Raw genomic sequence first — 27,839 nt, 5'->3', positions numbered from 1 at the left:
AGACCCAAATGCAGACACAGGAGGCAGATGGTTAGAGTCTCCGATATTTATTAATAGACAAGGGGCAGGCAAGAGGCAGGTCGAGGACAGGCAGAAGTTCGTAAACCAGGTCAGAGTCAGATGGGTACAGGACGACAGGCAGGCTCGAGGTCAGGGCAGGCAGAATGGAATGGCAGGCAGGCTCAGGGCAGCCAGAAAAGGTCGGAACCGAGAGGACTAGAAAACAGGGACGAGGCAATCAGGAGTACAGAAAACTACGCTGGTAGGCTTGACAAGACAAGACAAACTGGCAACAGAAACAGAAACCACCGGTATAAATACACAGGGGATAATGGGAACAAATGGGAAACACCTGGTGGGGGATGGAGACAAGCACAAGACACGTGAAACAGATCAGGGTGTGAAACAATCCTGGCCAATAGACTACTGACAAGGTAAGAAAAATCTGAACAAATTTAGAAATGTGGATGAACCATCCCTTTAATGCAGTAGACTTGGGTGTGTGGTTTGATTCATTTGTCTGACTCATGGACATGACAGGTGACATTAACCTTCCCTAACCACTGCAATGCCCTATGTCTGTCTGTCTGTCTGGCTGCAGGAGTCTGTACACACTGTGCCTTTTGAACCCAGAGACCTGCATGGGAAAATCTGCACTGCACAAAACCGGGAAAGGAAGTGCCTGGGGCAGTGTGTGTGTGTGTGTGTCTACTGTACCTGTCTGTCTGTGTAAAACGGCTGTCAGCTAATTTCCTGAATTCACATATCACATCAGCTGTACCTTCAATTTGGAGAGTGTACATATTAGGGGGTGTGTGTGGGCATGACTGCATATGTAAGCCTGTGGATGTGTACATGTTTGTGTACATAGTTTGTGTTTGTAAGCAGTGCCATGTGTCTATATTTGTGTATTTATAAACAGTTTAGGTACACGAGAATGCGTGCAAACAGTTTGTGTATGCATGTTTGTGTGTCTGAATATGTGTGTCCAGTGTCTGTATGTGTCTATGTAATGTACGGTATGTGTGTATGTGTGTGCACATGCATGTGTGGGTGTGTGTCAGTATGTGTGTATCCAGTGTGTGTATGTGTATATGTAATGTGTAGTATGTGTGTGAGCGTATGCGATAACGCATGCTCTCTGATCCTCAAACTGTGGACCTTATCACTTCCTGCTTATATCCGATGTGGCTGTGACCGCTTCACTGGCAGGCAGAGCTAGGGCAGGCAGCCCAGGGGTCCTTGTCCCCATAATGACTTTGGCCCAATGAAGTATAATAACAACTGGAGACCGAGTCCAAGAAGTCCGCCCGTTGTTCTCAAAGATATCTACTCATGTTCGCATTCGCTGATTCATAGACCGTTTATATCCGGGTTGCATCCAGTTTATACGAACCAACATCACATGCACTCATTGTGCAGAGTGCACAGCGCGAGCAGCAACGGCGTAATCATGTCATCCAAAAACACGGCAGACATTGGATGAATATAAAAAATGTATATCTTCGGGCTGATGGGAAAATAATGAGCCTCAGCAACAATTATTTGAATAATTCAATGGATGTTATGTGCACAAAGGAATTTTCAAATCTGATTTCTCTATGTGGCCGTGTATGGAAATTGTCTTCCTGGTCTGGGCGTCAGTAAACTGCAGTACCAAAGCAAAACTCTAAGAGCAGTCGTAACCGTGTTTGTAGACCAGAACCCTGGCCCATTGCTTTGACCTAATTAAAGTTACAATACTGGGCTTCAATCCAGCCAGGCAGGAAATCAACCAAAATCCTGTGGAGACACTGGATGTAGTGGATACAGAGCTTTAACTAAACTTTACCTCAAACTAGGGGCTTTAGAAAGGGGGAAGATGAGACAGGGCTCACTCACTACTAAGCACAGGAGGAGAAACTTCAAAGAATGGTTTAAATAAAGACAGAGCACCGCTGGGGAAGAATCTCTAAGCCTTGACAGAGAGGTTTGCCATTATAACCTCAGGGTCATCATAGCCAGTGAGCTCACTAATAGAAGCCTTATTCTTTAATGGCTGAAGGCACATTTTTATGTATATACAATCCAACTTTAACTAGAGGTATGCTATGAAAGCCTTGCGGTATACATTCTTTGTAAAATGTACGTATGAAACCTTTGTGACACCTGACGTTAACATTGTTAATCGGGAAATTCATTAGACATTTGTATTAGACGTTTGTACAAGGAAATACACAAATCAAATCAAATTTATTTATATAGCCCTTCGTACATCAGCTGATATCTCAAAGTGCTGTACAGAAATCCAGCCTAAAACCTCAAACAGCAAGCAAAGCATGTGAAAGAAGCACGGTGGCTAGGAAAAACTCCCTAGGAAAAACTCCCTAGAAAGGCCAAAAACCTAGGAAGAAACCTAGAGAGGAACCAGGCTATGAGGGGTGGCCAGTCCTCTTCTGGCTGTGCAGGGTGGATATTATAACAGAACATGGTCAAGATGTTAAAATGTTCATAAATGACCAGCATGGTCAAATAATAATAATAATCATAGTAGTTGTCGAGGGTGCAACAAGCACGTCCGGTGAACAGGTCAGGGTTCCATAGCCGCATTATGGCAGCTGACATAAGCAGTTGACATAATGCTGGGGCGGCAGGTAGCCTAGTGCTTAGAGCTTTGGACTAGGAACCGAAAGGTTGCAAGATCGAATCCCTGAGCTGACAAGGTAAAAAATGTATCATTCTGCCCCTGAACAAGGCAGTTAACCCACTGTTCCTAGGCTGTCATTGAAAATAAGAATTTGTTTTTAACTGACTTGCCTAGTTAAATTAATAAATCAAAAAAAGTAAATGTTGTAACCACTAGTTAAACAACACGGCACAAGAGGCAATGCTGTATCATGAATACAGTCACAGTGTCACGTCCTGACCATATACTTAGGTTTTTTTGTATTATATTTGGTCAGGACGTGGCAGTTATGTTTGGTTATGGTATAGTGGGGTTGTGAGTGTTGGGGTAGGTTCTAGGTTAGGTATTTCTATGTGGAGTTTAGTGAGTGTATGTTTGTTTGGTTAATTGGGGTTGGGACTCTCAGTTGAAGGCAGGTGTTGTCTATCTGCCTTTGATTGAGAGTCCCATATAGTGGGGTGTGTTTGTGTTTGATTTTGGTGGGTAATTGTAATTTTGCACTGTGTTTCGTTTCACCTGTGAAACTGTCACCTTTCTCCTCTGAGTGTTTATTTTGTTTTGTCGTTTCCATCTAAAATAAATATGATGTGGAACAGTCAACCTGCTGCGTATTGGTCATCGAGTGATTTCGACATATCTTCCGATGAGGGAGAATACGAGGAACGCGACACACAGGTAAATGCCGTTGTTCTGCCCGACACGATAGCGGAGCCTTGCGTACATTATCACTTTTATAAAACTGTTACCAATATATTAAAATAACAATGAATTACATATTTTGATTAGAACTTTATTTTGATAAGTCAATTGATACAATTTCATTCTTCCACCAAAATATAGTCCGGACAAAAATCTGGTTGTTAGTTCTTTTGGCCATATCGCTACAGACGTGAAAGGACTGGTCGTCCGTACTAAACAAAATGGTTGCTATGCAGGCCGGATAACATTCTTGTCACTTGCTAGCTAGCCAACTTCAGCTAACTCAGTCACGTCAAACACTGAACCTGGAATGACAGTACACAAGCTGAATTTTTGTTTGTTTGAGCTTTTTTTCTATTGGTATTTACTTGGATATATCCATGATAATGTCGTTGATGCGTGATTTCGACTGGCTTAGAAAACGTTGTTTTGTCTCGTCTGAGCACCGTTCACTCTATGTACGGTACTACAGAGATCCGAAATTTCAAAAGTGAAACATGGTTTCCGAAGTCAGACTTGCAGACAGTGAGGCTTATATTAACCCCCGCTGTACCAAACTAAATGCTAGGCTGGAAGCAAGGGGAAATGATGTGCGAGTTGAAATAAATACAAGAGACAATTCGGACAGCAACATGAACATGATATTCTGATGGAGGTGCAGTGATCATTTTCAGATGGAACTGTTAGCAGGCATAGATGTGTCAGAACGCAGCTCGTCCAATCAGCATCCAGGATCCAAACAACCAGTTTTATAATGAACGGTAATGTTACTTGTTTTCTTATGAAGGAGTAATAAAGTAATTCTCCTCATCCCCTCAAACAGGTTAAATAATCAAGAAATTAATTTACTCAAAGGCTTTGATCTAAGATGGAATAGCTGAGAGAATCACACAGTGGATAGTTGACACGTTAGCTCTACGGTAGTGCTACTCATTCACTACTAATTCCACCAGGTTATTCAGCCAGGTACCTTACCTTCATTGTCAAAGTGGACGACACTGCAATTAGATTGGCCCTGGCTCCAGGGACATAAGTACACAGATCCACCTTCGTTGACATTCGGTTGGCTGGTGTTAGCTTTGGGAGCACCAATCAGAATGCTGACACTAAAGTTAAAATAGAACACAGAAACACAACATTAGCGCACAGTTAGGCTAAAATACAGCATCCAAAAATAACAAGTGGGAGTACAGGAAGCATTTACATTTGAGTCATATAGCAGACACTATTATCCAGAGCAACTTACAGGAGCAATTAGGTTTAAGTGCCTTGCTCAAGGGCACATTGGCAGATTGTTCACCTAATCGGCTCGGGGTTTCAAACCAGCGAGCTTTCGGTTACTGGCCAAGCACTCTTAACCGCTAGGCTACCTGCTGCCCCAAGTAATTATTTTTTATTGATTTGGCTACTCTCCCTTCATGGATCCGTGCATTCAGAAGGTATTCAGACCCCTTCACTTTTTTCACATTTTGTTATGTTACAGCCTTATTCTAAAATGGATAAAATTACTTTATTTTGTCATCAATCTACACACTATACCCCAAATGACAAAGCGAAAACAGTTTTTTTGAAGTGTTTGCAAATTTATTAAAACAAAAAAACAGAACTACTTTATTTACATTAAATCTTCAGACCTTTGCTATGAGACTCAAAATTGAGCTCAGGTGCATCCTGTTTCCATTGATCATCCTTGAGTTGTTTCCACAACTTGGAGTCCACCTGTGGTAATTCATTTGATTGGACATGATTTGGGAAAGGCACACACCTGTCAGTAAAAGGCACATGACAGCCCACTTGGGAGTTTGCCAAAAGGCACCTAAACGACTCTCAGACCATGACAAAAAAGATTCTCTGGACCTGATGAAACCAAGATTGAACTCTTTGTCCTGAATGCCAAGCGTCACGTCTGGAGGAAACCAGGCACCGCTCATCACCTGGCCAATACCATCCTTATGGTGAGGCATGGTGGTGGCAGCATCATGCTGTGGGGATGTTTTTCAATGGCAGGGACTGGGAGACTAGTCAGGATTGAGGGAAGATAAATGGAGTAGAGTATAGCGAGATCCTTGATGAAAACCTGCTCCAGAGTGCTCAGGACCTCAGACTGGGGCGAAGGTTCACATTCCAACAGGACAACGACCCTAAGCACACAGCCAAGACAACGCAGGAGTGGCCTCGGGACAAGTCTGAATGTCCTTGAGTGGCTCAGCCAGAGCCCGGACTTGAACCTGTTCGAACATCTCTGGAGAGACCTGAAAATAGCTGTGCAGCAACGCTCCCCATCCAAGCTGACGGAGCTTGAGAGAATCTGCAGAGAAGAATGGGAGAAACTCCACAAATACAGGTGTGCCAAGCTTCTAGCGTCATACCCAAGAATACTCAAGGCTGTAATTGCTGCCAAAGGTGCTTCAACAAAGTACTGAGTAAAGGGTCTGAATACTTATGTAAATTTGATATTTCCATTATTATTTTTTTTTATGTGCAAACATTTCTAAAAAACTGTTTTTGCTTTGTCATTATGGGGTATTGCGTGTCGATAGATGAGCAGGAAAAAACGATTTAATCAATTTTAGAATAAGGTGTTAACGTAACAAAATGTGGAAAAAGTGAAAGGGTCTGAATACTTTCAGATAGGTCAGAAATCCAATCCCACCAAAATACAGTTGTAAGCCTTTCACAAAGCGTTTTGAAGAGGTATTGCTGATCTAGGATCTGGTTCTCGCCTATATTTTTCCATTATGATCTGAAAGGCAAAACTGATCTTAGATCAGCACTTCTACTCTGAGACAATTTGTGAATACAAGGATCCTCTCTATGCAGTGTGAGCATCACCCTCATTTTAGAGGTCCCCCAACTCTCATTTTATAGGTGCCCTATCATTATCATCACCAATCTGTCTTAACGTTCCCCATTAGATCCATTTCAGGAAATAGACTTGCGTAACTAAGGTTATCATTTGGGAGGTTGTTCCTCTGAGCAAAAAAAGAAAGAGCAGATGATGACGGTACTGAATCTGGGGAAAAGATAAAGGATAAAGGGCAGATCATAGCAAAGGCTAGTTCTTATCTCCATTGACTCTACTGGACTGATAGAGGGAGGAGAAGGGTGAGGGGGTAGAAGAGAGAGAGAAGCATGGGAGCGAAGGTGGGAGAAACAGGAAACCATTTTTTTTGGGGGGGGGTAGATCAGCTTTAATATAACTTTAATATTGCAGATAGATTGTAGATTCCATCAATGTAATTGTCTGCATGATTTCCAATCCCCCATATATTTTTGTGTAAATATATACAGTAACAGTCAAAAGTTTGGGCACACATACTCAATCAAGGGTTTTTCTTTATTTTTTACTATTTTCTACATTGTAGAATAATAGTGAAGACATAGAAACTATGAAATAACACATATGGAATCATGTAGTAACCAAAAAAGTGTTCAACAAATCAAAGTATAATTCACATGTTTGATTCTTCAAAGTTGCCACCCTTTGCCTTGATAACAGCTTTGCACACTCTTGGCATTTTCTCAACCAGCTTCCTGAGGAATGCTTTTCCAACAGTCTTGAAGGAGTTCCCACATATGCTGAGCCCTTGTTGTCTGCTTTTCCTTTGATCTGCGGTCCAACTCATCCAAAACCATCTCAACTTGGTTGAGGTAGGGTGATTGTGGAGGCCAGGTCATCTGATGCAGCACTCCATCACTATCCTTCTTGGTAAAATAGCCCTTACACAGCCTGGAGGTGTGTTTTGTGTCATTGTCCTGTTGAAAAACAAATGATAGTCCCACTAGGCGCAAACCAGATGGGATCGTGTATCGCTGCAGAATGCTGTGGTAGCCATGCTGGTTAAGTGTGCCTTGAATTTTAAATAAATCACAGACAGTGTCACCAGCAAAGCACCGTCACACCTCCACCTGCATGCTTCACGGTGGGAACCACACATGCAGAGATAATCCGTTCACCTACTCTGTGTCTCATAAAGACAAGGCGGTTGGAACCAAAAATCTCAAATTGTGACTCATCAGACCGAAGGACAGATTTACACCGGTCTAATGTCCATTGCTCCTGTTTTTTGGCCCAAGCAAGTCTTGTTTTCTTATTGCTATCCTTTAGTAGTGGTTTCTTTGCAGCAATTCGACCATGAAGGCCTAATTCGGTCTCCTCTGAACAGTTGATGTTCAGATGTGTCTGTTACTTGAACTCTGTGAAGCATTTATTTGGGCTGCAATCTGAGGTGCAATTAATTGCTGTTTTCTGAGGCTGGAAACTCTAATGAACTTATCCTCTGCAGCAGAGGTAACTCTGGGTCTTCCTTTCCTGTGGATGTGTCCTCATGAGAGCTAGTTTCTTCATAGCGCTTGATGGTTTTTGTGACTGCACTTGAAGAAACTTTTAAAGTTCTTGAAATGAATGGACTGTCGTTTCTCTTTGCTTATTTGAGCTGTTCTTGCCATAATATGGACTTGGTCTTTTACCAAATAGGGATATCTTCTGTATACCAACCCTACCTTGTCACAACACAACTGATTGGCTCAAACACATTAAGAAGGAAAGAAATTCCACAAATTAACTTTTAACAAGGCACACTTGTGAATTGAAATGCATTCCAGGTGACTACCTCATGAAGCTGGTTGAGTGAATGCCAAGAGTGTTCAAAGGTGTCATCAAGGCAAAGGGTGGCTACTTTGAAGAATCTCAAATATAAAATATATTTTGATTTGTTTAACACTGTTTTGGTTACTACATGATTCCATATGTGTTATTTCATATTTTTGATGTCTTCATTATTATTCTACAATGTAGAAAATAGTAAACATAAATAAAAACCATTGAATGAGTAGGTGTGTCCAAACTTTTGACTGGTACTGTACATATCTTTAAAAAATATATTTTCCTTTATTATTTTCCACTAACCCTACCACCCCTCCCTTAATTGTAGTAAACTAATGAACAACAACACTTAGACTTCTACTTCCAGCTTATACATACATATACATTTTATGGACACAAGCTATTTTACAATAGTTATATTTTGTTTGTTTTTAGTCCTCTCCTTCCTCTACCCTCAACCTCTCCCATCTATTTCTGATGTCCATTCAGTTTGATTTCTATTTGCCATATATTTTTAACTGTGCTGTTTCCCAAAAGTTCTGAACCTATATACATTGTATGGACACAGTATATTTTACATTAATTATCTTGTTGTTATTAGTCCCACCCTTCAGCTCCATTCAACCTCTCCCATCTATCTCTTAACACCATCCCTTTTGGATTTCTATTTGCCATATATTTTTCAACTGTGCTGTGATGTTTCACAAAAGTTCTGAACCTTTCTATTCTCATAGATTTTACAAATTGTAAATTAAAGATAAACAATTTTGCTAAAAGTATTATAATATTATCCATCGATTGACTATGACTTTTCAAATCACCCAGTAGTGCTATCTGCAGAGTTAGCTCCAGGTAAATGTTGCAATTCTTCAGCCATTCCTGGACCTGTGACAAAAACAAGCTACATATGGACAGTACCAAAATAATCCGAATGACTCTGGTCTCTTCACAGCAAAATTTGCAGAGCTGGGAAGGTTGTATCCCCCATATTTATAATATTCTATTGGTTGCAAGAATTTTATATAATAATTCAAATTGAAAAAAGTTTTGAAACTGCCGTTGTTTTGCGTATCAGTTCATAAACCATGTGCCATGGAGTCGGTACATCGAAAATCTCTTCCCAACTATTTTGCAATCTATATGGCACAGCTGTCCATTTTTTGGTCCCAACCTCTTAAGGATCTGACCCTTTTTTTTTTTCGCCTAAAATGACATACCTAAATCGAACTGCCTGGAGATCAGGACCTGAAGCAAGGATATGCATATTCTTGATACCATTTGAAAGGAAACACTTTGAAGTTTGTGGAAATATGAAATGAATGTAGGAGAATATAACACATTAGATCAAGTAAAAGATAATACAAAGAAAAAACAGGATTGTTTTTGTACCATCATCTTTGAAATGCAAGAGAAAGGCCATAATGTATTATTCCAGCCTAGATGCAATTTCGATTTTGGCCACTAGATGGCAGCAGTGCATGTGCAAAGCTTTAGACTGATCCAATGAACCATTACATATCTGTTCCAAATGTTGTATCAAGACTCCCCAAATGTGCCTAATTGGTTTATGTCACGTTCTGACCAGTATGAGGGTTATTTTGTTAGTGTAGGCTGGTCAGGACATGGCAGAGGGTATTTGGTTTATGTGGTTTGGGGTGTGTGTATTATGTAGAGGGTAGTGGATTTATGTATTCCGGGTTTTTTTGGTCACTGCTCTGTTAGTCTATGTTCTTTCTAGTTAGTCTGTTTTCTATGTTTAGTTAATTGGGGTGTGGACTCTCAATTGAAGGCAGGTGTTGTCTAGTTGCCTTTGATTGAGAGTCCTATATATTAGGGTGTGTTTGTGTTTGTAATTTGTGGGAGGTTGTCACTTGAATTGCTGTTGTTCGCCTTCAAGTCTGTATTCGTCGTCCATCGTTTTGTTTTGTTTGTCTAAGTGTTTTCATTAAAGTTAATTATGAGCACTCAACACGCTGCGCCTTGGTCCATTCCTGACGACCGTCGTTACAGTTTATTAATACATTTTCAAGTTCATAATTGTGCACCCTTTGACTGTAATAGCTACTGTAAATTGGACAGTGCAGTTAGATTAACAAGAATTTAAGCTTTCTGCCCATATAAGATATGTCTATGTCCATTTTCAAACAGTCCATTTATATTTTCCAATGGGGCTATACATTTGGGTGAGGTTTTTTTCTCACCCGAGTAGCCTCGTTTCACTGCCAAAAATTAAATTAAACCATCTAGTGTTCAGCGAAATAACAACACAATGTAGCCTAGTCAAATACAGGTAGCCTAGTCAAATAATTAACATCCAATCACATTAACCATTACTCTCTCGGGAATTCCACTAATGGTCCGTATGTAGCCAAACGTAGCTGTGCTCTGCCCCTGATGGCACAAAAGCCATGACAGGGAGACATAGTGGAGTGGTAACGCGCGTGCAAACAGTTGCTCCCGACGCCACTTGGGTACACTGCAGCATCCACCGAGAGGCACTTGCTGCCAAGGAAATGCCTGACAGCTTGAAAGACGTTTTGGACACTACAGTGAAAATGGTTAACTTTCTTAAAGCAAGGCCCCTGAACTCATGTATTTTCTGCGCTATGCAATGATATGGGCAGCGACCATGTAACGCTTTTACAACATACAGAAGTGCGCTGGTTATCAAGGGGCAAAGTATTTACATATTTTTTGAATTGAGAGACGAGCTTAAAGTTTTCTTTACTGACCATAATTTTCACACTGACCACTTGCATGATGCGCGTTTCTCACACAACTGGCCTATCTGGGTGATGTTTTTTCTTACCTGAATGATCTGAATCTAGGATTACAGGGACTCTCCGCAACTATATTCAATGTGCGGGACAAAATTGAGGCTATGATTAAGAAGTTGGAGCTCTTCTCTGTCTGCAAGGACAACACACAGGTCTTTCCATCATTGTATGATTTTTTGTGTGCAAATGAACTCAAGCTTACGGACAATGTCAAATGTGATGTAGCGAAGCACCTGAGTGAGTTGGGTGCGCAATTACGCAGGTACTTTCCCAAAACGGATGACACAAACAACTGGATTCGTTATCTGTTTCATGCCCTGCCTCCAGTCCACTTACTGATATCTGAACAAGAGAGCCTCATCGAAATTGCAACAAGCGGTTCTGTGAAAATTGAATATAATCAGAAGCCACTGCCAGATTTCTGGATTGGGCTGCTCTCAGAGTATCGTGTGAGAGTGGATTCTCGGCCCTCACTAGCATGAAAACTAAATACAGGCACAGACAGTGTGTGGAAAATCATTTAAGATTTGAGACTCTCCAATACAACCCAACATTTCAGAGTTATGTGCATCCTTTCAAGCACCCCATTCTCATTAAATGTGGTGAGTTATTCACAATTTTCGATTAACAAATAAGGTTTCATATGTAAGATGGATAAATAAAGAGCAAAATTATTGATTATTATTATATTATTATTTCTGCCCTGGTCCTATAAGAGCTCTTTGTCACTTACCACAAGCCTGGTTATGACAAACTCACACTCATTCTTATGTTTAATAAATGTATCATATAGTGTCTGTGTGGCAGGCTTACAATGATGGCAAAGAACAACATTTGAGAGTGCACTGACCCTGGTGCTAGAGGGGGTACGCAGCTGGAGGTTGAATGTTTGAAGGGGTACGGGACTATAAAAAGTTTGGGAACCACTGTCGTAGAGGAAACTGGTATACTTTTCTATTTATTACAATTTTCTTCAACCAATTTTGGTCTTTAATGCAGGGCCGACAGACAAGTTCCTTACTTTTCCCCCCTTCCACTTGTCTCATTTTTGCGGTAATGCTGCAATTAGTTGTTGAAAAATCATGTGTTTTTAATCAATTAGTACATTTGAGTTTAACCACAATATTTGTTGTATTATTTGTTCTGTCTTTTCTGGTGGATTAAACTGAAATTGCAACCAACTTTATATGGCTTGTTTTAAAAAAAGAGGTTGTAATCTGAATAAAGTGAAAAGGCCATTTTTGAACATGTGGTGAGACTGAAGTAACAGGAAACCCATTCTAGTCCAGTCTACTTCCAGTGGGCTCAAACATCTTTCCACAATCAAAAAGACTACATATGCAACATTAAGTTGTTCAGATAGTATTCCACCGAAGAAGCTAAACATGGCACATATTTCATTGAGGTATTGGGCTAAAGAGGGGCTGGGGTGGAGGGTTTTGGGTTTGTGGTTAAAAAGTATTTGGTTTCTGAGGGTATGAAAGGATAATATCTAGGATCTCTGGATCCATCTACCCATGCCTGAGAAATAAGCTACTGAATCAAGATTTGATTCTGCCTGACAGGACTATCAAGTGTACCTAGACAGAATTCACTGGGCAAAAACGGTTTGAATCAACGGTGTTTCCGCGTCATTTCAACCCCCCAAAAATCAATGTGATGACGTTGAATCAACACGGAAAACTGGTTGGATATGCAAAAAGTAATCAACGTAAGTGTCACGCCCTGACCTTAGAGATGTTATTTATTATCTATGTTTGGTTGGGTCAGGGTGTGACTCGGTGTCACGACTTCTGCCGAAGTCGATACCCCTCCTTGTTCGGGTGGTGCTCGGCGGTCGACGTCACTGCTCTTCTAGCCATCATTGATCAATTTTTCATTTTCCATTGGTTTTGTCTTGTCTTCCTACACACCTGGTTCCAATCCCATTAATTACATGCTGTGTATTTAACCCTCTGTTTCCCCTCATGTCCTTGTCGGAGATTGTTTAGTGTTATGTATTCGTGTATTTTGTATAGGTGTGCGACGGGTTAGTTTACCCGTGTTTATTTTTATGTATGTTGGTTTCTTGGAGTTTGTTTTATATAAATTAAACTACTCCAGTTACACTAAGTTGGTTTCTCCTGCGCCTGACTTCCCTGCAACCTACACACACGACAATTACACTCGGGTGGGAATATGTATGTTTTCTATTTCTTAGTTTTTTTGCCGGGTGTGGTTCCCAATCAGAGGCAGCTGTCTATCGTTGTCTCTGATTGGGAATCATACTTAGGCAGCCTGTTTTCCACCTGAGTTTTGTGGGAGGTTATTTTCTGTTTAGCGTATGTGCCTGACGGAACTGTGCATTTTCGTTTTTCCCTTTTGTTATTTTGTTTGAGTGTTTCTTGAAAATAAATATCATGAGCACTTACCACACTGCGCTTTGGTCCACTTCTTCACCTTCAGACGACCGTTACAGTAAGGGTATTTCGTCTCAACTTTTAACCTAAATCCAATGACATGGTGACATTTTTGTTCATTTCACGTTTCAGATTAGTTGACAACTTAACCAAATGTAAATCAAAATTAGTCGTTGAACTGACGTCTGTGTCCAGTGGGAAGCATGTCTTTTTGGGAGTTAGCAGGTTTTTATGACTTTGCAAGATGGTAATCGTAGACATACAGTGAATATTAGGCATTGGGGATCCTTATAGTTTCCTACGAATGAGAATGGAAAATGTTAAATGGGAAAAAGTGGGACTGAGAATTAACTGAGCTAACGGTCTGAAAAAAAAGAGTGTGTGGGGGGGACAGAGACAGAAAGAGAGCGAGAGAGACAATCCGTCTACCCTTTCAAGGCAGCCACACAAACAGCCGAGCACAGGGGAATTGCAAAGCTTTAGATGTCAATGAATGATGACATTAACAGAGATCAGACAGCCTCCGAGTCAAGGGGCCCCCAAATGTCTGGCGAGCATAAGAGGAATATTTACACGGCAGGATTAACTTTCCTATAAACCATTTACTATGCAGTCGCTCACTCTTGAGGACTGAGTTTTTGGGAACCGTTCTCTTTCAGATACACTCTCGAGCTCCCCTGTGATTTCTCAAAGTGTTGAGTTGCTAAGTGCCCTTTAAGTCAATGATATACAACTAAAAAGAATATGAAAACATACAACAAAGGAAAACCATACCATAGAGAAACAATATCAGAGTAATGACACATGAATGAGTCAACTTGAATCTACTGGCCAAACATATAGCAACACAGTTATGTTATCCACCTCGATTCAAATAATATGGTTTTCTTTCAAGTACTTTGAGTTACTTTGAGTACTTTAATTGAGCTTGCCTGGAGTGCTATATGGGTAGGGCTTGCACCTTTGAGTCTATTCCATTGGTTCCATGGTGCCAGGCAAGCCAAATCCAGTGGTGTAAAATACTACTAAGTCATTTTTTTGGGGTATCTGTACTTTACTTTACTATTTATATTTTTGACAACTTTTAGTTTTACATAAAATTATGTACTTTTTACTCCATACATTTTCTCTGACACCGAAAAGTACATTTTGAATGGCTAGCAGGACAGGAAAATGGTCAAATTCATGCACTTATCAAGAGAACATCCCTGGTCATCCCTTTTTCCTCTGATCTGGTGGACTCACTAAACACATATGCATTGTTTATAAATCATGACTGAGTGTATGAGTGTGCCCCTGGCTACCGTAAATAAATAAAAAAAAGTAGAAAATGAATATAGGGAATTTTAAATGATTTATACTTTCAATGATTTATACTTACATAAGTATTTTTTAGCAATTCCATTTACTTTTGATACTTGAGTATATTTAAAACCACATATTTTTTTACTTTTACTCAAGCAGTATTTTATTGGGTGACTTTTACTTGAGTAATTTTCTATTAAGGTATCTTTATTTTTCTCAAGTATGACAATTGGATACTTTTTCCACCACTGGATAAATCAAGTGCAACTAAAGCATTTGAAAGAAAACAAGTACTATTTGAACCCAGGTCTGGTACATAGGAATGGTTAACCCCCTCCCCTTCAACTGATGTCATCTCAGGGTGTTACTGCAGTTGTTGCTCTGCCTAAAAAAAAGAAAATCTAAGGGAAACACTGCATTAACATTGCTTATTCACCAAAACCATTCTACAGCTACTGCTCATTACATATTATTGCCCGACACCCTCTTTACCAAAACAACGGTCTTCTATCTTCACCAGGCTTATTGACTTACACTGTGGATGTCGCCGATACACAAACAACAGTGGCATGCTGAAAAACAGCAAACTCTGGATATTGTTTTGCCATACAGGCAATCTAATATGTGGCATGCATGAAATTGAGCAGAACATTTTCGGGCGAGTGTGTCACTCTTTGTCTCTCTACGACCGCAACTGCTCCACCTATCCCAACTTGATTTATATGACCCCAAACAAGACAGAAGCTTTTGCAACAGGCATATGATAACATTTGGGAAATCAAAACAGCAACAATAGCTAGCTATTCAATTATTTTCTTTATTTCAGCATAAAGACTAACATTGTCCAGTCCTAACCAGTGTCACGTCTACTCCCGCTCATCCCCTCCTGTGTTCGATGTCGCCGGTATACTAACCACCGGTCCTGGGATCCATCATTTCGCATACCTGGCATCAATCATTACGCGCACCTGCACGTCTTCATGAGGCACACCTGGACTCCATTACCTCACTTATTACCTCCCCTATATCTGGCACTCCCTTAGGTTCTTTCCCCAGTCAGTATTGTTCCTTTGTTTATGAGTAGACACTAGTTTTATGTTGACTCGGTCCATGTTTGTTGCTAAACGTTTCACCTGCTTCTCAATTCTCAGCATCTCTGTTACAATGGAAGCAGCAGGAAAACAGAATATATCCCAGACGGTCGACAAGCAGGGATACCTTCTACGTCAACACCATGACCAGCTGACACCACTGGGGACGGTTATGGAAGAGGTTCTTCGCAGTGTGCAACGTCTCAAACATACCCGGGAGGAGTTGTCGTCAACTAACGGAGGATACTCTACAACCAGTCGAGCTAGCACAACAGCCCATTCAGCAACCAGCTCAGGTAAGTGATAACCGTTTGTCCCTCCCGAATAAATATGATGGCACCCCATGTAAATGCTGTGGCTTCCTACTTCAGTGCTCCCTCTACTTTACGCACCAGATGGGAGCCCCCACCACCGACAGGTCCAAGGTTGCCACGGTTATTTCTCTGCTGACTGGTTGGGTGTTGGAATGGGAGAAAGGAGGAGCTAGATTCATATGAGGGGTTCATGGCTCTGTTCAAATGCATCTTCGATCATCCCCCGGAGGGCAGATAGGGGGCTGAGTGCCTACTCCAATTATGGCAGGGGGACCAGACAGCTGCCGAGTATGCGCTCACCTTCCGGACAGTAGCAGCATCCAGGGGATGGAACAAACCGATGCTTTCTACGCTACTCAGAAGCGGTCTGCACAAGGAGGTCCAGACGGAACTATCCTGTCGGGACGACAACCTCTCCTTGGACGCACTCATTGCAATGGCCATCCGTCTGGATAACCTACTTCAGAAGCACCGGTACTCTCATCGCTTCTCTCCCTCCCTGAGTGAACACTCCGGATCAGAGCCTGAACACACGCCTCCCAGCGGAGTGCCGGCGACAGCCGGGGCTCTGTCTGTAATGTGGTCAAGGAGGGCTGCAACGGTGTCAGGCACTTCCTAATCCGGGATCCACAAGAGCAGAGGGACAGTCATGCGATTTATTTTTTTAATTTAAAAAAAGGAGTGAGTATTCCATCTTTATCACTTTCTCTTTTTGGTGTCCATCACACTAGTTGACTGTCCCTCATGTACTGTGTCTACAGCGTTAGTGGATTCTGGTGCCGCGGGGAACTTTATTGACCAGACCCTTGACTCCTCTCTTAACATCATCATACCTGCTCTCCTCTCCTTTCCCAGTTCAAGCCCTCGATAATCGGCCACTAGGATCCAGAACCATCACACATCACCCAACCACTCACCCTCACCATGGAGTCCATTCATCAGGAGAACATCCCCAGTGCACCAGTTCACAAGATCGGCCTCCCTTGGCTTCAATGCCATAACCCCAACCTTCCCATGGTCGAGGATGAGAATCAGACTGGTCACCCGAATGCCGGAGGACCTGCTTCCCCCATCTGCTGTGGTTCCACGTTGATTGAGAGTCCTGAGGTTGCCCTTCAGCCCAACATCCCGGAGGTATACCAGGACTTGCGGGAGGTATTCTCCAAGACCCGCGAACTGTGCCATCGAACTGCTTGCAGGGTCTGTGCCTCTGTGCAAACGCATCTACCCTCTGTCGGTGGCTGAGACCCTGTCCATGGAGCATTACATCCAAGAGGCACTCCAACAAGGTTTCATCCGCACGTCCACATCTCCTGCGTCGACTGGTTTCTTCTTCGTAGCCAAGAAGAATGGAGGGTTACGTCCATGTATTGATAACAGAGGACTCAATGAAATCGCCATGAAATACCATTACCCTCTCCTGTTGGTGCCGGCAGCTATTGAACAGCTCCGCGGGGCCCAGTTCATTACCAAACTGGATCTACAAAGTGCATACAATCTCATCCGCATCCAGGAGGGGGGATGAATGGAAGACTGCGTTTAGCACGATGTCTGGCCACTACGAGTACTTAGTGATGCCATTTGGCTTAGCCAATTCTCCGTCAGTGTTTCAGGCATTCGTTAACGAGGTGTTCAAGGAAATGCTGGGATGCCAGGTGGTCGTGTATATTGACAACATCCTGGTCTACTAGGCTACCCTGGAGGATCACATCACTCACGTTCGAGCAGTCCTGGAAAACCTCCTGACTAACCACCTGTTCGTCAAGACTGAGAAGTGCCAATTTTAGGCTACCAAATCAGCCTGCAGGGAGTGAGGAAGGACGACAAGAAGGTAGATGCAGTCAGGTCATGGCCAGTCCCAACCACCATAAGGGTTACAACGGTTTTTGGGGTTTGCCAACTTCTAATGCCGTTTCATCAGGAATTTCAGCTCTGTCGCCTCACCTCTCTCCTCAAGGGTGGTCCCCGTAGGTTGGCGTGGAGCCCAGCAGCCAATGAGGCCATCGCCCCATTGCTCAAACACCCAGATCCCAGGATATAATTTGTGGTGGAGGTGGATGCTTCAGAGGTGGGCGTAGGGGTAGTACTGTCCCACAGAGAGGAATTACAACGTCGGTGATCGAGAGCTCCTGGCGGTGAAGTTGGCATTAGTGGATTGGAGAGACTGGCTGGAGGGAGCCAAGGAACCATTTGTCATCTTCACTGACCATCGGAACTTGGAGTACATACGGACAGCGATGAGGCTGAATCTGCACCAAGCAAGGTGGACCCTTTTCTTCACGAGGTTCGACTTCACGCTGACCTATTGCCCAGGTTAAAAAAACACCGAGGCCAATGCCCTGTCCCTTCTACGATTCAGGAGAGGGTCCTGTCAAAAATGCACCTATAATGTGGACATTCGCCAGACGGGTATGGAGAAGCTTGGGGTCACGGTCAGCCTCACTCCTGGGTATAGGCCTTAGTCCAACGGGCAGATGGAGAGGATGAACTAGGAGCTGGGGAGGTTCCTGAGGAGTTGCTGTCAGGACCGGTAGGGAGAGTGGGCTTGATTCCTTCCATGAGCAGAGTACGCCCAGAACTCGCTACGTCACTCCTCCACTGGGTTAACCCCCTTCCAGTGTGTTCTGGGTTTTCAGCTGGCCCTGGCTCCGTGGACCCCAGGCCAGACCGAAGCCCCTGCGGTTGATGAGTGGTTCAGGCGTGCACTTGAGATCCAGTGTGCCATCTACTGTCAAAAGGGGCAGGCAGACCCCCCCCCCCCAACAAGGTGACATATATGTTACAGCTTCACAGTGACTACTGTGTCTCACCTTTTCATGTTTCCCTTCTCAGGCCGGTGGTTCCTGGTCCCCTAGCTGATGCTGTCCCCCACAACACCCCTCCGCCCCCCCGGACATCGATGGGGTCCAGCCTATGCCGTCAGATCTCTACTGGACTCCCGACATCGTGGGGGTTGGCTCCAGTACCTAGTGGACTGGGAGGGGTATGAACCCAGAGGAGCGGCATTGGGTTCCAGTGGAGGACATTCTGGATCCCAACATCATCCTTGATTTCCACCTTCGCCTCCCGGACCGGGATTCATCATTACGCACACCTGGCATCAGTCATTACATGCACCTGCACGTCATCATGAGACACACCTGGACTCCATAACCTCCCCTATATCTGGCACTCCCTTAGGTTCTTTCCCCAGTCAGTATTGTTCCTGTGTTTGTGTAGATGCTACTGTTGTCTCGTTCCATGTTTTATTAAACATTTCACCTGCTTCTCAACTCTCAGCATCTCCGTTACAACCAGATTAAAAAATGCACCATGGGGGGGAAAAAGAGCCAACTCCTACAAGGCGACTGAATCAACATTTTCATAATGGCTCCACAACACACATTCTGCCCCCCAATGCTTAACTAAGCAAACAGAGGGAGACTTAAGCAATTTCCTTCCTGCTGGTGTCAGACAACGTGTACATTTAAGTCAATGGCATAAAACCAGTTCTGCCTCAGAGGATGGTAGAAGGGGCGCTGTGACAGGCGGAGTTGATATAGGCCTCTATTTGTTTAAACATCACTCAGCTCAGCCCCTATGCCAATATTGGCTCAGCCCATATGGTGACCCTCAGATTTGAGTAAATGGGTTGTCCTTGACAATTAGTGAAATGAGCATTTGCAACAAGTGACCTAACCCTTGACTTACATGATAGGCCTAATGATAATGTCACAGCTAAATCTCTGGTGGTCCCATTGTAAACTAGGCCAACATAACTAACTTGATGCCCTTTTCTCAGGATTAGTCCAACCATAGTATGACACTGCAGTTGTTCAAAACCTAGGTCTAGGGTACATCATCTCTCACTATTTGACCAAGCTACCTACATATAACCTCATCCTCAGGCTCAATTGCTACCATGAGATTAACCTACAGTACATGTACAAAGGCTGTGCTTACTTCCTGAGTAATAGTGCAAGATGATAATTCAGTTCAGTCAAAACCATTGGACTTCCTCTCTGCTGATGGTCTCCTAATGGTAATTTAAAAGAAAAAGGAGTTGAAGTTCACTATAATAGATGCCTTCCGGCCCATGCCCTTTTATCTTCAGCTGCCATGATGCTGTTGACGACGATAGTCATTCTAAATAGTCTGTGTGTCCGTCCTAAAATGTAGGATAAGCCTTTGCCAAAATTGCTGAAAAGCCTATTCATTGGAATATTTTTTTTTATCAGCATAGGCCTGGAAATATTTGAGTTTTTAGGGGAATGGTGTTAAAGTTTCATGACATTTTTCCTTCTACTGTAGCCTATATCATTTTATATCAATGAATCTGTAAATATGACAGAGTTGATGATAAACAAGTGAACTTGAAGTTTAATGCATTTGTCTTGAAAGGATCGGGATGGGGTAGGGGTGGTACAGCAGCGATGCACACTTGTCAAAGTGTTTATGACAATAACAGGCCTACAATGCACTGCGTCATTTGTGTACATGTGATGTACTGTATGAAGTGCGAGCACATTACACAAATTCAGTTGTTGATTTGATCCGTGAAGGTTGTGGTACCACTACATTCCTATAACATTAGTTGGACAAAAAGAATGCAACTCTTGAGTACCTAATTTGATGGGCTAAGACAAAAACCCATTTCAGTTGGTAGAACAGGCATAATTTTGTTACTTAATTTCAGCTGTGAATGCTAAGATTTGTATTTTAGTAAAAGGTGGAAAGTGGTGTTACCTGCTGTGGGCATCGGCTAAGTAGGCCTAGCTACGTGTTTGAATCCTATTTAATCTCACTCACCAATTAGTAAAACAGCAAGGGGGTCCTTCTTGTATTTGTCAAAGTCAATGACATCCCTATTCACCCAATGATTTGAATTTCCTCTTAATATATATTATCCAACTCCCACAAAATGCTGAATATGTATGTGTGTAATATATCACAAAATAATAGCTGAATAATGACAAATGCTCAATCTGGTACAAGCCTAGTTACTGATCAGAGGCTCTGCTGAAGAAAGTGAACATCTGGCAAATAGCTTTCTTAGCTGAGTTATACAAATTTCAGACAGAAAATGTGATATATTACCTGTAAAAAATGTATGGCAATATTGATGACCCTCTTTCAAACAGCCCCTTATTTACCGAGTGATGCAGTGGTCTAAGGCACTGCATCTCAGTGTTAGAGGCGTCACTACAGACACTAGTTCGATTCCAGGCTGTATCACAACCGGCCTTGATTGGGAGTCCCATAGGGCGGCGCAAAATTGGCCCAGAGTCGTCCGGGTTAGGGTTTGGCTGGGGTAGGCCGTGATTGTAAATAAGAATTTGTTCTTAACTGCCTTGTCTAGTTAAATAAAGGTAAAATAAAAATAAAATACCACTTTCTTGTAGGTATACCCCTTTTATACATATCAGTGGGTAACTGGCAAATTGTTTTTTTTTTTTTTTTTTTAAACCATGGGGGCTGTTTGCATTTTAAATTAGGCAGGTGTTAAACAATGGAAGTGTTATTGAATTTACAGACCCGATACCTGTATTTTGATTACAAGGTCTGTGAAAATGCAGGAATCGTGATTAGGTCTTTAGGTGGATTTTAATTTGCCATGTGTTTTACCCCTTACCCCGTTCAGATATATCAAAAAACAGGCAAAAAGAAGCAGGAATGGTAAATGTGTGGGATTTTGGTCTGTGTATGAAAGGGATATTACAAGCAAAGACAATGTTCTTCAACATTTTCTTGCCTAGGGACCCCTTCCCAGGCAAACTGGTGACCCAGAAACCACCATCATACGTTAGCAGAAGAAAAAAAAGTACCATCAGGTGAATGATAATGGTAAGGAGAAGTAAACAACATTTTAAAATTAATTGTTTTGGTCGATAGCTTTACATTATTTTGACCTCTCTACATCATAACATAGTCTACTAGCTAGAAAGGAAACTCCAAACACATTTTCGCTAAGAGCAGCTGTTACGCCTCGATCCCACCTACAGCGTCATTGCAATGTGTGACATCAGGGTCAACATTTCTAAATGGTTTGATATACATTTAAATATGATTTTCTTTCCGTTTCAAATGTGTAGTTACAGGAATAAGAGTCCAGATAGGCTCAATGAGACCATAACTCCTAGCAAAACAAAACATCTACATGTCATTCAAAATGTCACGTGAAACATGGACACTGCATCTTTCTTTGTCATGCCTAGTAGCCAGGTCTGTTTGTGCTTTAGTCAACTTGTCAATCATGTATAGCCCTTTTAAATATTTCAGAAGAATATAAAAGATAAACAACAGGATTTCTATATATTTTTAATTGTTGATATAAGAATTGAATACAATAATATAATACAATGGGTTCTGTCAACAAAATCATTGACAATAATAACCAATAATGAAATCAGTAAACCATTGAAACCACACACCCTTGTTTCAATCCAAATACCGTCATTTCCGGACTATTGAGCGCACCTGAATATAATGTTGTTGTTTTTTTAACTATTATTTTGAACATAAATAAGCCGGCCATGTCTATAAGCCGCAGGTGCCTACCAGTACATTGAAACAAATTAACTTTACACAGGCTTTAACGAAACACGGCTTGTAACAAAAAATAAAAAATCAGCAGTAAGCTTTAGTTGTCTTTTTGCACTGAGTCAATTCCTCACGCTGCTGTTTCCAACGTCTTATCATCGACTCATTAAGACCAAGCTCCCGTGCAGCAGCTCTATTTCCTTTTCCAACAGCCAGATCAATCACCTTCAACTTGAAAGCTGCATCATATGCATTTCTCCGTGTCTTTGCCATGATGAGGGTGACAAAATGACTACCGTAATCAGAATGATGGGAAGTTTGAGAGCGCTCGATTTAATCTAAACAGTAAACAAAAAGTTGTTTGACCTTAACCCGTTCGGCAATTTCATTGGTCTAATGAAAGCTTCATGCCGCCAAAAAACTGAGCACGTCACAGAATGTGTTTTTTTGGAGAAAAAAAAATGGAAAGCGGGAAAAATCCATCTTTTAGCCTCGTCATTGTTTAAGCCACGACGTTCAAAGCGTGGGAAAAAAGTTGCGGCTTATAGTCCGGAAATTACGGTAGTTAGATGTGCAACTGCTAACTTCAGCTAGGGCATATCTCTAGTCTAGCAATAGATACTGTTGTTTTGGCTGTATAGCATCCTTTAATAAGATGACCAATGGTTAGCTAGGAATCTAGGATATATCAGTTAGGCTTGGGCGGTATAAAGTATATACCATATAGCGGGGTATTTTTCAATACCGTTGAAACTATATCTTTGAAGTTTTCCGATACATTTTAATCTTTGTAGCTATTTTTTAAGTAAATACCTGCTGTCAAATGATGCAATGCGTTAGGAGATAAAGCAGATCGCGTTCTTATTTCACCTGTCACAAACTTTTACATTATGAAACTTATGTAGTTACCCAGAACAGTTGAGCCAGTCATGTATTTGTTTGTAAATAGCACAATGGGAGAAAACGGTCCAGCTGTGTCCAGCTGATATATTGAAAGTCTGCAGTGTTTTTTTGCTTCAATAGAGTGATCAGGGACATGCAACTATAGTTTTTCTTCAGAGAAAATACATTAGCTCAATTTTCATCAGTGCAACACAATTTTGCTGGCAGACACACAAGTAGATGTAATTTTTTTGCAAAAATGATGGATGGCCTTCGTATTTGTAATGTTTAGGCCTATCATAGAAAAAGTGTTACCACCTACATTTCTAAATGTTTTGCTTCAAGGTAATCATGCATTTTAATGGAGAAAACTAGGATGGCTACACCGAGAAAAGTAGCTACACATCAGTCAGAGCGTTGTCTGCTGATAGAATGCCCGTTTGTGAATTCTCATCTGAGTTTAGAAGTGCAACTGAAGCACGAAATTAGTCTGATGCCGAGCAGAAATTACAATAAGAATAATTTTAGATCTGCGTTTACAAAACGCAGCAAGATATATCTGAAGTGTTTTATATTTTTTTCCTGAGTGAAAAATGCTGAATTCTAGTTATACCCCTAAGTATAACTTGCTATGTAATAAGTAAGTGGCTAAATTCATAAGTTAAATAAATTAGTAATACATTTTCTACGTTCTCTGCTCGTTAGCTCCTCTCCCCTCTTCTCCAAGCAGACCAGGCAGGCCCGTCGCCCTATATCTCTTTATGAGCTGGATTGCCTGTCTGCAATTCGTTTATGTTCATTTAAGCTGGTTAGCATATTTAGCTAGCAGCCTCCATGGAAACTCACTTTTACTTTTGCTAATTTTGTAAGCATTCTGGTTTATAGATGCACAATGGGCTTTTTTTGGCGCCCCCTTGTGTACTAAACCGGTAATACTGTAAATCCCGGGGTAGAGAAGGACAGTATGATGATATGATACTGCCCAACCCTAATATCAGTCAGCTAACCATTTACAGTAACAGCAGTTCATTAATAAGTCTAATACACAATAAATATAATGCAGAAATTGAGAAATCTTACCTTATCTTGGCACTGTGGCACAGTATGAGCAACTATTAATCAATGAGTTAATACATTATAGATTTATAGAATGCAGTTTGAAGAGTGACCTACTTTGAAATGAGAGGAAGTGTTGGATGTGTACTTGACCAGGCATTCCACATTTAACCCCACCTACATTTGAACATCAAAATATCGAGTAGTTTTGTGGGTTTTACTTTATTCAAAACGAATAATCAGGACGTTTTCACGTTCCAGATTGTTCCGTTTTAACTTGTAAAACAAAAGGTACACGGACCTTAATCTTACCTCAGCAATATTAATTTAACGTTGTCTATAAAGTAGACTAACTACTGTATCTTGACCACTTTAACAACATATACACTAAAATGTTCTGTTAATCCTCGAGGTCAACATGAATTCCAACACTTTGGCTGTTGTTAAATCGTGTGGAGTATCACACAAGGTCTTCATCACTTGACTGTCATTCAGAAAATCCTTTCCCGAATCAGCTGTTGCGCGATAATGTCTCCATGTAACTAAACAGCTAGACATCAAACAACTTTTATGCGTAATTATTGAATAATCCTGTTAATGACAGTATCGACTTTTGTTTCATTAATCATATTAAAGTTACTATTTCTGTTTGAAGTACTGGATTTTGCAATCGCATACATTATTTTGGATGTGTGCCCATGAAAACGCGTTTCACACCTTAACATAGGGAGATACGAAATGTTATGAGTATACAGTACACTTCCGAGATCGCCACACACAAAAAAAGAGTCCGACAGCAATACCCAGGAATTTCACAAGATCAAGGTCAATGTGTGATTAAATTGTTAAATACTTAGTATATGATATAACAACAAACAACATTATCATAAATGTAAGGAAAGAAAGGTAGTGTTTTATGTAAAACGATTTTTGCCAAGGCATGAGAAAGGGTTTAAACATAGGTTTTGTTTCACCTCATGAATTATATTGAATATATCTATGTTCCCCTTTATATCAATGTATTCACATTCTTTTTTTAAATTAGTATTATGAATGACTTTGTAACAGCTCGAAACAGTTGTCCACTACGAGAAATGCTCACTGGAACCCTAGTTTATAAAAACAACCAAGTACATTCATTTTCAATGGAACGTTGCGTTTGCCTTGCAGCTTTCTGTGTGGATAAATCGAACACATGCATCAAATTATATAAGTAGAAGGCTTGACAGAAGGTGAATGTTGAACTTTTGTTCCACCCATGTCCAGATGATGCTGCGTACCATTTTGCGCAAAAACACTGTAGGTGTGTTAGGCATTAAGCTGGTTAAAAAAAAGGTTAGCTATGTGTTGCCAAAAATGTGTTATGTATTAGCTATATGTTGGTGTCCGAGTCAAGAAAGCTTCCCTGCAGCCAGCGGCACTTGACTGGTAGCCTATTGGCGGGTGCTTTTACAAAGCCTATGTCAGATACTCCAGTGAGTGTAATTTGTGTAATAAAGTTGACATCATTTGAAAGAAGATATTCTCCTCTTTTATACTGTAGGTATGTAATTCACAATCCGTCTATACTGTTTGTTGCTAGCTGTATTCATACAAACTTTGATTTAAACATATATATTTCCCCCTTTTATATATATATTTTAGTGGACCCCTGATTGAATACCCCTGAGCTAAAACTTTAGATAATATCCCCCCTAAAGCGGTGTGGTATTGTAGGGAAGAAGGGGGCAGGAGCTGTGGCGGTGGGCTTGTCAAAAACGTGTTCCCTTTGCCTCTATGTAGCCTACAAACCGTTATTCAAATCGTATGTGTAGGCTTGTTAGGCAGCTGTATAACATGGTAATGTAGTTATAGGCCTAAACTGTGATATTAGACTGTGAATAACAACAATATCGAAATAGCCTATATGGAATCATTAAAATAATAACTTTTTAAGTGAATGAAATTGTGTATTATTGTGCCAAACAGTTGCCTAGAACAATATAAAGAAAGCAAAGCTAACCGAGGGGTAAAATGAATAAGCACTCACCTAGATGAATTATTGTAGAAAACATCCACCGAATAACCGAAAAAACTGTCCTTTGGTCCAGTGTAGACTACGCGGTTTTCCGTTTCCAAGTTAAACGTTACGCACTGCTGGATAAAAACCAATGTAAGTACAACGAACAGGGCGCAATAACCTGGATTTCGCGGGGTTGAGTTTACTGAAATTGTTGCAAATTGCCGTTCAGTGCCCATTTCTTTTGTGCGTCTTTTCTTTCATCGAATCGCTAGATACTGTTTAATATGTTGCGAGGTGTGAAACTCATCATTCGCCTGTGTAATATGTTTGGTAATGCATATTCCAGCAGAGACCATTAATTCCTTGTGAATTGAATAGGACCCAGTTACGCTCTGCTTCTCGCTCTCATAGGCTACTTGATTTAGACTCGGGGAGGGAGACACATTTTGGGGTGGAGCTTTGGATATTAAACTTGGGATGTGGGAGCACTCATTACCTGTTTTGGTGTGTGTGTGTGTGTGTGTGTGTTCTATGAGATGTAGGCCTATCAAAATCGATGAAAAAAGCCTAGTTATAATTTTGTGAAGATATAATGCATTTTCAACAGGGCACTTCATTTAAAGACAAGGGGTGGGGAATGGTGGGGCAGCAGAGATGAACACAGAAATATAATTAATAGAACCGGCGTCCCCATTCAAGTCAATGGTGGCATAATGAGCGGACTGGCAGCCATTTCGAGTGTACCCATCCCTAGGGGTGCGTTCGTAAATTCACTCTGGCTATCTAATCTGATTTCAGAACATGTAATCTGAGTGTGCCAGAGCGCAGAATAACTGATGAATTTATGAACGCTGGCCGGTGCCAGTAAATGTCGGCAAATAAACGTAGTTAAATTGTTGCCAGCATCACAGTTACAGTCACCAATGCTCTGGATAACATGAAAACAGCCTTACCAGCTCTTCTTGGGCAAGTAAAATGGTCACAATGAGGTTCTCTCATTTTTGTCTGGAAGTAGCTAGCTAGCGAACGTTAGCCAGTTAGCTTAGGTGCTTGATTGCCATTGTGAGGTCAGAACGCTCAGATCAACCATACTCCTCAGCCAGAGCGTCCAGTGTGCGCCCTAAATGCAGGAAGTATACCCTTCAATCTATGCTGTGATTTGTTAAATCAACTCAACTGACATTACAAAAAATATATTCCATTGCATGAGCCACACCAGTTAGCATAATTTGAATGAACATTCTATTACCATGGCAATCCAGCATCAGTTGATAGTACATTCCAAATTACCATGGACATGATTGCATCACTATACCAGGCAGCCATTACGAGGGTACCCAGGGCCATGAGTATACAAGTCAAATTGCCTGGGTTAGAGCTTCCAAACCCGTTCTATTCATTCTATTTCTATGGGTGCGTTCGTAAAATTCACTCTCGAGTTCCAGAGAGCACTCAGAGGGCGTTCTGGGCATTCATAAATTCAGAGCGTTGTCAGGTTGTCTGTTCGTTCACACTGGACACTCA

General features: G+C 41.4%; 1 protein-coding gene and 1 long non-coding RNA gene across 2 annotated transcripts in view; one reads left to right on the top strand and one right to left on the bottom strand.

Annotated features, from left to right (window-relative positions):
• The window catches only part of LOC106565237 (integrin alpha-5), a 59,224-nt gene extending 32,489 nt beyond the window's left edge, over positions 1 to 26,735 (bottom strand). Inside the window, exons 1-2 of the mRNA XM_014132131.2 lie at positions 26,343 to 26,735; positions 4,340 to 4,470 (exon numbers count right to left, since the gene is read on the bottom strand). Of these exons, the coding sequence (XP_013987606.1) occupies positions 4,340 to 4,470; positions 26,343 to 26,551 (340 nt within the window). The 5' untranslated portion in view covers positions 26,552 to 26,735. The remainder of the gene's footprint in view (positions 1 to 4,339; positions 4,471 to 26,342) is intronic.
• Positions 97 to 21,059, top strand: LOC123725513 (uncharacterized). The gene is made up of 3 exons (XR_006758006.1): positions 97 to 434; positions 15,603 to 15,838; positions 18,689 to 21,059. It is a non-coding gene; the product is annotated as an uncharacterized lncRNA (long non-coding RNA).
• Positions 26,736 to 27,839: the final 1,104 nt, after the last annotated feature.

This window comes from Salmo salar, chromosome ssa12, assembly GCF_905237065.1.
Source record: "Salmo salar chromosome ssa12, Ssal_v3.1, whole genome shotgun sequence".
NCBI lineage: Eukaryota > Metazoa > Chordata > Actinopteri > Salmoniformes > Salmonidae > Salmo > Salmo salar.
Note: the sequence above shows the minus strand (reverse complement) of the source record. Positions and strands in the feature narration are given on the sequence as shown.